This window comes from Seriola aureovittata, chromosome 19 (genome assembly GCF_021018895.1).
Source record: "Seriola aureovittata isolate HTS-2021-v1 ecotype China chromosome 19, ASM2101889v1, whole genome shotgun sequence".
Classification (NCBI taxonomy): domain Eukaryota; kingdom Metazoa; phylum Chordata; class Actinopteri; order Carangiformes; family Carangidae; genus Seriola; species Seriola aureovittata.
Genome location: NC_079382.1, coordinates 23,365,623 through 23,378,789, shown reverse-complemented (window position 1 = coordinate 23,378,789; position 13,167 = coordinate 23,365,623). Strand labels below are relative to the sequence as shown.

At 41.0% G+C, this 13,167-nt stretch overlaps 2 protein-coding genes across 5 annotated transcripts; both read right to left on the bottom strand.

The window, feature by feature from the left end:
- Positions 1–327: 327 nt before the first annotated feature.
- On the bottom strand, positions 328–3,583 carry LOC130160790 (uncharacterized). Of its 2 annotated transcripts, none has more exons than XM_056363494.1 (7): positions 3,466–3,583; positions 2,902–3,231; positions 2,502–2,777; positions 1,848–1,937; positions 1,720–1,748; positions 948–1,016; positions 328–821 (listed from the first exon to the last, which is right to left on the bottom strand). In XM_056363494.1, exons 1-7 carry the CDS (start codon positions 3,542–3,544, stop codon positions 735–737), a joined length of 960 nt encoding a protein of 319 aa, XP_056219469.1. In that variant the 5' UTR covers positions 3,545–3,583; the 3' UTR covers positions 328–734. The 2 variants fall into 2 exon arrangements, with proteins under 2 accessions (XP_056219469.1, XP_056219468.1); XM_056363493.1 differs by having other exon boundaries at positions 2,902–3,234; positions 3,466–3,574.
- Positions 3,584–6,904: 3,321 nt separating this feature from the next.
- On the bottom strand, positions 6,905–12,936 carry LOC130187678 (uncharacterized). Of its 3 annotated transcripts, none has more exons than XM_056405491.1 (8): positions 12,756–12,936; positions 10,496–10,819; positions 10,092–10,370; positions 9,547–9,636; positions 9,427–9,455; positions 9,249–9,305; positions 8,970–9,038; positions 6,905–7,773 (listed from the first exon to the last, which is right to left on the bottom strand). In XM_056405491.1, the coding sequence occupies exons 1-8, from the start codon at positions 12,781–12,783 to the stop codon at positions 7,627–7,629; spliced, it is 1,023 nt and encodes a 340-aa protein (XP_056261466.1). In that variant the 5' UTR covers positions 12,784–12,936; the 3' UTR covers positions 6,905–7,626. The 3 variants fall into 3 exon arrangements, with proteins under 3 accessions (XP_056261466.1, XP_056261464.1, XP_056261465.1); XM_056405489.1 differs by lacking the exon at positions 12,756–12,936 and adding an exon at positions 11,463–11,728 and having other exon boundaries at positions 10,496–10,822; XM_056405490.1 differs by lacking the exon at positions 12,756–12,936 and adding an exon at positions 11,463–11,728.
- Positions 12,937–13,167: the final 231 nt, after the last annotated feature.

Genomic DNA, 13,167 nt, shown 5'->3' with positions numbered 1-13,167 from the left:
GGGCCTGAGAGTAGGCGCTACCATATTTGGAAGTGACGGCGCTCTGTGATTGGTGAATTGTGATGGACGAAGGCGTCAACAAGTGATATATCTGCAACAAATGGGATTTTCTGCCCCTTGTTGCAACTGTTGATTTAGCACATTTCGTATATTTTCAGGTGCGTGACAAGGTTAGTTTACTGTTACTGTCCGAGTAGAATAGATGAATTCAAAATAAAATGATAGAATCAATTGTAGCAGCAACATAATATTCAAACACCTCATAAAAGATAGGCAGAATATCAGTTTTAGTAAAAGCTTTAATGTCGTAAATACTGATGACAACAATATATACATCACAGCACAATAATGTACCCGACAGCAAGTTCATTAAACCAAATGCATCTTATTTATATGGAAATATCATATGAATGTTGGGCTATTACCGTTACACTGCAGTAGTAACTTAACCTAACTTACAACTCCCCCTTCTGGACGCAAGGCATTTTACAACACTTGGTCATGATGAAAACAAACACTTCACAATGCCTGAAAGTAACAGCTGGATGAAGTTGTGCAGCTGTATCAAAAGCAGAGCAATGCTGCAGAACAAAGAACGTGAAGATAAACTATAAAATACTCTCCAGGATCACTCTGGGAATAAAAACTGACTTTGCTTTCACACCAAAAAGCCTTATCTAATAAACTGTAAAATAAATGAAGTGTAACCACGTTGTGATGTGTCATTTGTTTGGTTAGTTGACGGTGGCGTAGAGGTTGCTGGGATCAGTGGAGGGAGCTCTCACAGTGCTGTAGGTCACTGCATCACCACCACCCCGAATCTACAGGATGTAAAAGGGACAAAGTTCAACACATAAATTACACAACAGGACGTAATGTGGCGTAGTTCACCAGAGTGTGTTATATTTCCGTATTCACCAGCAGCTCTGTTACAGCAGACAGCTTACCTGGCCTTTACTGTCGGTGGTCTTAGGGAAGCTGACGGACGAGTAGGAAACACCATCTTCAGGATCAGCCTGCACAGTGAAGACAACGCGATGACTGAGTCAGTCCACACTTTACCTTTGTGCCTGAGCAGTTATGTTACATCTCTTTTAGTCTCTTCCAGGATGTCTGCAGTCACGCTGGTATGAAATTCATCCACCTTATTCTATTGGCTGTTGCGATTTGAAGTTTTGAAGAGCTTGCATCGTTATCTGCAGCTCAGCGGCTGATACGCTAAAGTCACGTCATTGTCATTTCAGCTGGTACTGTTCTCTTCCCAGTGACAAACCTTTAGCAGTTAATCTAATCACCCAAACTGAATCACTCAGAGTGAACTGAGGGGCACCTGAGAGTCTGAAGCCCAGTCACAGTTCATCACAACCAGCCAGGTGAAGCAGCTTTCAGTTCCTCTGCTGCTCACCTGTGGAACAAGCTTCCTGAACACCTGAGGTCTGCTGGAACTACTGCACCTCTTTTAAAATGGTTTTAAAAAAGTTTCCTACCTGATCTCATGTATTTATTTCTTATTTGTTCAAATGTGTTTTTAATGTTTTTAAATGCTATTTTAACATCATCTCTTTTTTAATGTATTTCCATGCCTCTGTGAAGCACTTTGAATTGCCTTCTGTCTGGATGGTGATGTATGAATAAACTTGCCTGGCTTTATAACTGAATTCTTTTACCTTTGCTCTGTAAAGTTCTGTTTACATTTGATCATTTAGTTTTAAAACGGACCTTGTTTTCTTCCGTCTGAGTTATGCTTCCTGAAAGACAAAAGAAGAGTGTTGTTTCACTTCCACTGTGAAAAATCAGGTTTATCAAAACATGTTGTTGACAAGAGTTTCATCCGTGAATGTTCCCACCTTTGTTTCTCCTCCATCTGATGACGAGCACCACAACCGTTATTAAGAGCGCCGCTGAACCCACAGCCGCGATGACGTACCACCACCAGCCTGGAAACACAGTGCAAAGGTTTCTGGCTGCAGGGTGTTGTGCGATGTCAAGCTTTTCACAAACGTTTGGAAGTATACAGTTGCTTTTTGGCGGGACCGCAACACCAGGGCCAAACTATAACCTGGACTTCCCTGAGTGACTGAGTGATCATAGTTCCACCAGCGGTCAGCTGAGTGCCTCATCACAGGGACTGAAGAAGAAAGATATTCTGTCTCTTCTAACTGTGTCTCTGACTGATCAGTTTACAGGAAATACAGCTGAAAACGCAGCTCAGTGTTTGTCTTTTACTGATGGGTTTGGTGATTTTGTCAGACGACGTCACAGTTATAAAATCATGATTTGACCAGACATAGACTAGATGTTGACCTGGTCTTGTTTTCTCAATCAAACGGACAGTTGTACAAAGAGATTGTTGAGAGATAAAACAAATATACCTATCTCTCTGTCTGTTGTTTTCCCGTCGTTTTTTTCTGTTTTTTCCTGCTTTTTAGGAAAAAAATCCTAAATTGAACAAATGCAATTTGTTGGATCCGGAACAGTTCATCATATTCTTTGTTTCTCACCTGAGGACTGAGATCTGAAGGTAAACTGTTGCTTTTCCTCAGAGGAATCACTCGTCACTTCACATTTCAGTAACTCATATTTCTTTGACGTGTAAATGAAATGAGAAGCTGAAAAGGTTGCAATGGCTGAGCAGCGCTTCTGTGATGTCCTCAAGTCTTTGTTATATTTATCCACATCTGTACCAATAAACTGCCACTTCACTGAGTATTTACAGTTTGTATACGTCGACAAAGAGCAGGTTAACGTCACCTCATCACCGTCCTTCTGTTCAGTCACTGGTGAAGACGGAGACATTGAGAGAGAAAGACGAGAGAGAGAAATGAACTTCTTCACTGTAATAATCATGATTGTAAAGTTTCAGAGTTTTGTTCTAACAGACAGTTTGATGTAAATACTCACTGGTAACAACAGACAGAAGAACCACAGAGTCTGGAGCGAGTTGTTGTTCTGACTTGTCAATCTGTCTGCAGATGTACAGACCAACATCCTCACGTGTGACGTTCTTCAGAACCAGAGAACAGTTCTCTGTCAGACTCAGTCTGTCTGATTTAGTCTGAGCATCTTTACCAATCTGACCCAATTCAACCAGGTCTACAGCTGAGTCTATTGAATGACTGAAGGTCCAGTAAGTACTGCCACATTTATCCTGACCATGTCTGGCATTTGTACAAGGCAGAGCGGCTTCATCTCCATCTCTGACAATGAGGAATGAATCCTGTCCTGTGACAGCTGCTGAGAAGACAAGAGAGAAACATGAACAAATGAACTAAAGTAAGGACACGACTGACGTGTCAGCGTCAGGATCATTTTAGACACAACAGCAGTTTGTAAATGTCCCTCAAACGTGGTTTCCAAGAGACCACTGAACACACCACATTAAAACAAGCAGCATGAAGCAATCGAGTGCTAGTATTACTCATATCAATAAAGTGTTGTAATGTCTTCGACTGTATGTGTCCTTACCTGTAAACTGAAGCACCAGCATCAGATTTAAAGACATTTTAATCCATCCGAATTCAAACGTTGTTCCCGTGTTGCCCATCTTTTCTTCTCTGCGTCTTGTTCTCACGCTCGTCTCTGATCTACTTCTTAAGAACAACTCTTGCAATGTGGCGTTTACTTCCTGAGAGAAGTGTTTATCAGTTCCTCATTGCGACATCTCTCCTCTTCTGTAATGTGCTGTGTTCATGAAGGAAGAGTTTCTCCCCGATGAGCAGTCAGCACCTGACATGAGCTGGTGTCTGTCTAACCCTCCCCCAGGATAACTTTTCCTTACCTGGCTTAACTGAACCTAACATGGACCGTCCTGGTTACCTGTGCTACAGTGCTGGTTGTCACCTGGCTCAGTTAACGCTACATTTCATCTTAATAAAACAGTCAGAACTTCTGAAATAAGATACACAGCAAAATATGAACAAGACATACAAATAAAATAAAGACAATTAAAGGAAATAAATGCAGCATATAAATAATGATCATGAAACAAATAGTCACAAAACCAAACTACAACATGCGACCATCATGAAAGAAACAAAGATATTAAAGGAAAATATTTAAAGCTTTACAAGTTTCTGCTGTTTTTATTGCTTCACTGTTCTTTAGTCCATGTAATGAATCAATATCGTGTCGTGTTTGTGAACCCTGGGTTTACCTGTGCAGGTACGAGCGCCTTCATGTGACACTGTCAGAACCACTAATAAAGTATTAATACGACATGAGAAGAAATGTTGATACTTGCAGGTAAATTCAGTTGCTGCGACGTCACATGATACTCAACAAGGTGAAATGCAAACACTATGATCACATGACGGGAATAACAAAGAAACACTAGAAACAATGTCCAACGACTAAAGTCAAACTGAGGATAAACTATAACTAACAACATGAATCATCATCAGGGAACTCTTTTGTCTGATGATGAACAAACTATATGAACATGTGATGCAGTTAAAGTTAAAGTGATGTCACACTGTTTCTGTTTCGGACTCAAACGTTCATTTATAATCATGGAAATATTTAATATTATTCTAATTAATGAAATCAGAGTTTTAGTTTCTATTTTCTAGTTGTGGTCAGAGAGTCTGATCATGTCATTCTGAGCTGCACTGTAAAAAAAAAAATCCTAATTTTACGGAAAATAACTCTTAAGTTTTCTAACAGTAATTTTCTGTTTTTTTTTTTTAATTGTGAACAAAAGTCTGTAAAATGACAGAAATGATCTGAGAATTAACAGCCAAACTTCTATTTCAAGCTTTATGCCAATAATAATCAATTACATTTATTTCCCCTTTTTGTAAAGAAAAATTACTGTTTTATTTATACAGTGTTATTTCTGTTTTCTTAAATTACATACAAATCATGTAAAATGACAGTAATTATCTGTAATTAAAATATTGCTCTTTATTATAAAGGTTAATTTCCATATGAACAATTTAAAGATCTTCAGGATGAATCTTATTAGTTTTACATTTATGTGACTTCTACATTCAAACTTTGTGATTCTGGATGAAATGTAACAAACTTTTTTTCATCACATCAAACAAAAAAGTTTGAAGTACTGGAATGTATCCCAGCATGCACTGGGAGGAAAGCAGGAAAATGGTTTATCATACAATCACACACACACACACACACACACACACACACACACACACACACTCACAAACACTCACACACACACACACACACACACACACTCACACACACACACACACACACTCACAAACACTCACACACACACACACACACACACTCACACACACACACACACACACACTCACACACACACACACACTCACACACACACACACACACACACACACACACACACACACACACACAGAGTCACTCAGAGTCCTCAGTGAATGAAATGTCATGTCTTGTTCTAGTGATCAGAGTCCTGGAGGAAACAAGGAGAACGTGCAGCACTGCAGGAAAGAACCAGGGTTGAAGCTGAACCAGGAGCTTCTTGCTGTTGTCTTTACCTGGACTCAATTTGTTGGTCCGAGACACTGAGCAAGAGAGAGAGAGAAGCCAGAGCTAACTGCTAAGCTAAAGTAACAATCAGTTCTAAACAGCATGTAAACAAAAGCTGAATGAGTGAAAGTCGCTATAAGCAGCAGAGAGCTGTGGGTGCTGGAGCAGAACTGCTCAGTTTAAATGTACAGCAGGTAGTTAGTCACTGTAATGAAGAGGGGGGTTGAATTGATTGAATAGGTTGAATTAGTTGATATTGTACATTTACATCTGAATATATTAAATAAAAGTGTTATAAAGTCAATAGTGGTGCGTATGTTATTTGTAATTAAGTTTCCAACCCCACTTTAGTTGAAAGACGACATACAGAGACTTAACTGTTTAATTTGCATTTCTTCAGTTTATTATATTTTATGAGAAATGTAAGAAAATTAATCTGAATCTGAATCATTGAATATTGTATTTAGATTGTGCTTCTACAGGTTTTAACATTACTTTACACTTAAAGATTCAATGTTGACACAAATACTGTTGAAGTTTGAGATGATTCTGTTTTACACAGTATTTTTTACTTTGTCTTCCAAAACAAAAGGTTTACTTTACAATATTAAGCTTGTGTTAATATTTCATTGATTGACACTTAATTTTATTATTAGGAAAAATTTTCTCTGCAGAAACTTTAGTGGCGTCACTTTATTGAAGGAGTTTGATCAGAATCATTTAGGAAAAATCTGTAAAATAACAGTTTTTAATAAATAGAAATATTAATGACATTTTCTGTAAATGTATTGTTTTAACACTTTATTTGAATTAATATTTTACTTTAATTGTACGTTTTTTGTTTGGCAGCTGCTGCTGGTCATTTGACTGTTTTTTTACGATTTGTTTTTTACAGTGTGCAGTGATGAAGAAGAGTAAAAGCTTCATCAGCATCATTAAAGAATCTGTTCAGTTCACATGAAGCTAGAAGTTTTTATGTAGTTATTTATTGTGATAAATATCTACAGCTCGTTATTATTATTGATCACTTTATTGTGAACTCTTTTGTCCCTGTCAGGATCCTGTAGCAATGATGACTCAGTGTTTCCAATGATCTGATTGGTCAGTAGTTTGGCTGTTGGCAAGTTTTGGTCTGATCCTCTAAGTTAACCTGCGCCGGAGCAGGTCAGGAGTTCAGCATCAGTTACCATGGTGATTTACCCCGGTAACAGGTGAACTACCGTCGTAGGACTGAAAGTCAGTCAGTTAAACCTGAAGTTACCTCGATAACCTCAGATCCTGCCTCGTAGCACGGGCCTGCGCTGACGTTAACAAGCTGCAGGTGACATTAACTTTACAGCAGAAGAACATCAGTAAATCTATCGCTCCTGCTCTCCCACCATCTCCACTCATTCAGTAGTGAAACAGTTACAGGCAAGAAAGAAAATCTAATCAGTTATATTTATTTATTTTTATGTAAAACAGCACAACACACAAACAATGACGCAATAAATTCACCATAAAACTTAAGAAGCATCAGATGGTTCAGAACTTCCCTGGTGATTCAGGTAAACGTCCGTCACTGATCTCAGTAAAGTCTCTGACAGGAAGGAAGATATTTCATATATTATACTCATTTATCTCAGAAACCAGATTCAGATCACCTACAGCTTACAACAACTACTCCTGGAAAAACTCGATGAAATGAATCATGAAAATGAAATGTACAAATCTACAAGATCGTAATAGAACGGCATCAAGGACAAACAATGCTACACGTCTGAGATCCACATTAATATCTGGATCTGCACCAAACTGTGCAAAGATCTCACCATAAATAAGCCTGATTTTCTTTTTTACATCGAGACACAAACATTACTCCCTGAGAAGTGTCTAAAGAAAAAGTCTGCTGGAAAACATAACCTCCTTGGTGGAGGTAACTACAACAACCAGAAACAACACATCCTCAAATATGAGTTGAATCAATAACTATAAATAACGGAGTCACGATTATATACAAAGATATAAGTTACTATAAAATGCTCTCCAGGATTTGGACAGGATAAAGCATTTTCCTGTTTGATCAGCACATATCAGTAACACAGAGTAATGAGTGAACTCTAGTGGTTTTCTTATTTGTCATCGGAGCAACATAATGATAACAGCGAACTACACTGTGACCTCTGATTTGTTCGGTTTGTCGACGGTGGCGTAGACGTCTCTGGGATCAGCGGCGGCTCCAGCTGAAGAGGAGGGAGTTTTCACAGTGCTGTAGGTCACCGCATCATCATCATCATCATCATCTTTAAGATGAACCTGAGAGATAACGCAATAAAATAAAAACTTCAATAATAAAAGAAAACAGCATGACAACTGAGTTACTACAGATAAAAGAATCGTAAGGATTTTTGTTTTTGTAACACTCATTTCAGCCACAAGAGGAAAAAAAAAGATCCCAAGAGAATTTTTTCTTTGTCGATTAAAATACGTTTCTATCCGACTCACACCTCGTCAAATCACCAGGAAAAGAGCGTGAATACTTTTGGTCCCATGTAGACCGGGGTAGTGCTGCACTTTAGACTCTTGTGGCCAAAATGACTTTTACAAAAACAAACACTCCTCACAAAAACTAAATAAATAATTCTGCTGGACGGACCGTCGTGAAATTCATGGTCCCCAGAGGATCAATCGTACCGACTTTGTCGATCTCCCTATTTCCCCACTGCCACTGATTGACACTTTTGGATCTTTGTGAACTGTTTTCACGACTTTGGATGGATGGCATTAAATCTTATAATAACGTTAGTGATTGTGCCACCGTGAAGTTGATATTTGTGGTTTTAAGTGAAATATCTGCAGCAATTATTTGATGGATTGCCACGAAAAAACTAATTTTCTTCCGCTCATCCAGGGTCAGGTCGCGGTGGCAATAAGCTAAGCAGGGTATTCCAGACGTCCATCTCTCCAGCAACACTTTCCAGCTCCTCGTGGAGGATCCCGAGGCGTTCCCAGGCCAGATGGGATATGTAGTCCCTCCGGCCAGTTCTAGCTCTACCCCGGGGTCTCCTCCCAGTTTGACTTGCCTCCAACCTCCAAAGGAAGGCGCCCAGGAGCAACCTAACCAGACGTCCGAACCACTTCAGCTGGCTTCTTTCAACATGAAGGAGCAGCCACCCAAAGGAGGAAACCCATTTCAGTATCTGCGATCTCATTCTTTCGGTCACTACCCAGAGCTCATGACCAGAGGTGAGGGTTGGAACAAAGATCCACTGGTAAATCAGGAGCTCTGCCGTCCACATTACTGCTGGCGCCGCCCCGATCCGCCTGACGATCTCCCGCTCCATCTTTCCCTCACTCGAGAACAAGATCCCAAGATACTTGAACTCCTTCACTCGAGGCCGTAACCCCCCCCCAACCCGGAGTAGCAGTCTGATCCGACGCTAACACAGCTGTAGACTCACAATGTTGTGTCTTCACTCACCACCATCACCTGTTCAACCAGTCAGACTCACCTGGGCTCTACCGTCGGTCCTCTTGGTGTAGCTGATGGAGGCGTAGGAAACACCTTCTTCAGGATCAGCCTGCACAGTGAGGACAACACCAGCTCAGTGACATGTGAGCATGCTGGATTGGTTGAGTAATTTTACTTCCCTTTTCTCTGTTGCTCAGTGGAAATAGACTCAAAACGTAACAGAACAGAAAGATGTGTCACTCGCTGCTTCAGCATGCAGAACACATACTGTAAAAAACACTGAGTGTGACCTTGTACTGGGTGAAGTGGGTGATCTCACCGTGTCCTGACCGGTCTCTGGAGCAGACTGACTCACTGCAGGGTTTAAACTCGGTCCCTGGAAAATACAGCCAATGGCCACATGTTACAGAACATACTGCAACCCTCACCTTTCCACTTCACAGTACAGCTGGTAGAAGGTTGCTCTGATAGTAAGTGATATTAAATCTGAAACTCACCGTCTTGTCATCCCTCCGTCTTTTGTTTCCTGGAAAAACAAAAAATGAATCGACTTCATCTGTGAAAATGAAGCTTCATTAAAAACAGCTCGTGACGTTTCCATGTGTGACTGCTCTCACCTTTAGTTCTCTTCCATCTGATCAGCACTACGGCGATTATTAAGAGCGCCGCTAAACCCACAGCCACAATGACGTACCGCCACCACCGACCTGCAGGGAGAGTAAAAACACTGAAAACATTTTGACTGCTGATCTCTTGTTTCAAAACCTGCAGCTAAAATATTAAAAAATTAAAAGAATCTTTTGCGAAAGTTTTGACAATTTCTTTGAGAAGTAAATTTTCTGTTGGTATAAAAACCACGTAGACTGAATCTTACTGAGCATGCCTTTTAAGCTATAATCTTAAAGTACTGTAACCATCTAAATGATCAAGATGCAGATAATAAATGATCTCATTATAGAAGAACAACACAAAAGTTACAGGGAACTGAAGCCTGAAGTTAGAGATCCTGAGAGACGATAGGGAAGATGTGAAGTCTCTACCTTGATGAGTTGTTGTTCCGTTTCCATTTGGTACAACTGAATATGAAATTAGACAAAAACAGAAACAACAAAGGAGAAAATGTGTAAAGTTTGTAAAATTCAAATCCATCAAATTAACAAACCTGTTTTCTTTCCTGAGGACTGAGGGATGAAGGTAAACAGCAGCCGTTTCTTTCTGTTTCCATCTGTCACTTCACACTTGAATGATTCCTGATACTTTGACTTGTGACGAAGATGAAAAGTGTTAAATGACACACGGGCTGAGCAGGAATCAGGTGTTGACACTATGTTGATGGCATCATCCTTAATACCCTCATACAGCCACTGTGGGTATCCACAGCTTTTATATGCCGACACTGAGCAGAACAAGACGACCATATCACCGTCCTCATGTTCAGTCACTGGTGAAGACGGAGACATTGAGAGAGAAAGACAACAAGAGAGAAATGAACTTCATCACTGTAATAATCATCATGATTGTAAAGTTTCAGAGTTTTAAAACAGACAGTTTGATGTAAATACTCACTGGTAACAACAGACAGATCAACCACAGAGTCTGAACCTTGTTGTTGTCTTGACTTGTCAAACTGTCTGCAGCCGTAACGACCAGCATCTTCACGTGTGACGTTCTTTAGAACCAGAGAACAGTTCTCTGTCAGACTCAGTCTGGCTGATTTACTCTTGGCGTTCTCACCAATCTTCCCCAGAACAACCAGCTCTACTGATGCAGAAGTTGAACTGAAGGTCCAGGTCGTAGCGTCACATTTATCCTGATCATGTCTGACATTTTTACAAGGCAGAGCAGCTTCATCTCCAACTCTGACAAAGACAGAATCTTGTCCTGTGACAGCTGCTGAGAAGACGAGAGAGAAACATGAGAAAACTAGAACCACCTGCTCGTAGTCGTATCCCTCCGCCACTCAGACTAGTTCCAGGTCACTTCCTGTTTACCATTTCCTGTGAGTCAGAGAAAATATGAACCAGGTGTGACATTTTGTCAGTGAGCTCTAATGTGTCACATCCATCCACCACCTCCTCCTGACGTGGACTTTGTCTCTTTATACTACGTCACTACGTCCCTTTGCTCCTGTCATCATTACTAGATGTCACCTAGCAACAAAACCTAAATATGATGTCATAATAACCTGCTGCACAAACGACCTGGGGGAGGACAGTCTCCAACATCCAACTCCAACACAACAACCATGTGTGACTTGTCTCTGCCCTCGGACACGACCCGTAGGACGGTACCAGCTGCAGGTGAACTGGACCTCCATCGTCTCAGAGTGGGACTGTTGTCTTTACAGTCAGTGTGATGTCAGAGACAAATACAACTGACCTTTGTAAATGCATCTTATCCTTGATTTAAGACTCCATTAAACTCTGTTCACATCAAACAACACACTCAGCTGTTATAAGACTGTAGTTACTGAAGCACCACTAGTCAAGCTTTCTACTGTTTCTTTATCTGTGTGTGTTATATGTGTCCTTACCTGTGAACTGAAGCCCCAGCATCACAAACAAAGACATTTTAATCCATTTAGTCCATTTGAGTTCGACCATCGTGCTCCTGTCTCCTTCTCACCCCTTCGACTGAGAGAACAAATGAGCTGAGGCTTCTTTACGAGGCGTTCACTTCCCTGTTTTAGTGAAGTGTCATTTCCTTACAACGACTTGAGTCTTTTTTTTCATCTTTCAGCCGATTCATTCATTCAGATGTTTTCACAACTTAGCATCTGACTTTGCTGTCAAACATTAGAAACATTGATATGAGCTGATTTCACCAGTTTTCATTCAACACTTGATTTTACACTTTGGCCCTTGATGTTTACATCGTCGTGAAAAGAGGAAGGTTGAGGAAGAGGAGTTATAGACGTAGTTGTGCAGCTGTTGTCCCAGCAACACAACTGAGTAAAGAGTTCATGGTAATGTTTGACATCACACATAAATGCAGAAGTTAATCAAACTCGTCGCCCTCCAGTCGCCTGCAGCTGATGATACAAGACAGTGATACTAGGAAACTGAGAACTAAAGAGGAAGTATTTCAACATGTGTGTGTGAACAGAAGCAGCACAGCTCTCAAAGTTTTACCATCTGGACTCAAGTGGAAAACTAAAGTCCTCCCTGGAGGTTTTTGGGGCGTCACTCTCTGAGGCGTCATCAGTGATAAACAATCATGATCATTCAACCTGTGTGAACTGTGAAGAGCCTTATACAACAGTTAGTTCTGACCAAGTAATCTGATTGGTCGAGAGTCATTCCATGAGGCTGATACAGAGAATAACAGCACTGGGACTTTTAACTCCATGTATCACTCCGCTTCACAGGTGTTCTATCAACCCTTAATCAGCGCCACATTAAACATCCAGGAAACAGATGTAATGGGAGGAAGCAGCATCTGACAGGGGAACAGACTTCGACACAACATCACCTGACAACAATCAAGCTGTGTCCCAATCCGGAGGCGGCGTCCTCCGCAGGACGCTGATACCAAGGTGTGGTCCTTCGTAGACTGTGAAGGCCAAACCAAAGTGAGACGGTCTGTTCTACGGAGGATTTTCGCTGTGCGTCACAAGCTATTCCCGCCATTACTGTTGCATCACAAAGCGCGGTTTCCGTTGCCTAGCAACCTTGACAACACGTAACTTTTTTCACAAAAACGTTTTGTTGTAAGGTTTTAACAGATGTACCGTTAGCTGTTAGCATCAGGCTCTCTGTCGGAGTTGTTTGCTATCATTGCCAGCACGCAATGAATCTTGGGATATGTTGGACCACGAAGGACCCACCTGTTGGATCCTTTGTAGATTTGTACATTTGAAGGAGCCTTCAAACGGGACAGTCTAGTCGCACCACTGTGACTCAAACGGGTCTCAGGTGCAGCGTCTGAAGGATGAACCGTTAAAACCTCAAGTATTTTTGAAAAGCGTTACATGTTTTCGGGGTTGCTAGGCAACAGCAGCTAGTGACACACAGAGGAAATCCTCCATAGACCACCAAATGGCGGCTACAGAGGACCACACCTCCGCGTCCTCTGGAGGACGCGGCCCCTGAACTGAGACACAGCTGTAGTCATGACGACCAGTGGGTCATAATGACCTGCAGCACATACGACCTATAGGCTCGTTTGTTACAGGAGGGCAGATGTTAGACCTGGTGGAGCTTTTGTTTACCATTTCATCTGGTTGCCTCCATTAAGTG

Bases quoted from the DNA above. Each gene is read 5' to 3' on its own strand.
- LOC130160790 (XM_056363493.1), bottom strand. From the start codon at position 3,544: ATGGGCAACACGGGAACAACGTTTGAATTCGGATGGATTAAAATGTCT. The intron at 1,938-2,501 runs GTGAGAAACAAA...CTGTGTTTCCAG, and splicing joins CTTCAGATCTCAGTCCTCAG to GCTGGTGGTGGTACGTCATC. The intron at 822-947 runs GTAAGCTGTCTG...TACATCCTGTAG, and splicing joins CCACCGACAGTAAAGGCCAG to ATTCGGGGTGGTGGTGATGC.
- LOC130187678 (XM_056405489.1), bottom strand. From the start codon at position 11,532: ATGGTCGAACTCAAATGGACTAAATGGATTAAAATGTCTTTGTTTGTG. The intron at 10,823-11,462 runs GTAAGGACACAT...TCGTCTTCTCAG, and splicing joins GCTGGGGCTTCAGTTCACAG to CAGCTGTCACAGGACAAGAT. The intron at 9,637-10,091 runs GTTTGTTAATTT...CTCTCCCTGCAG, and splicing joins GTCCTCAGGAAAGAAAACAG to GTCGGTGGTGGCGGTACGTC.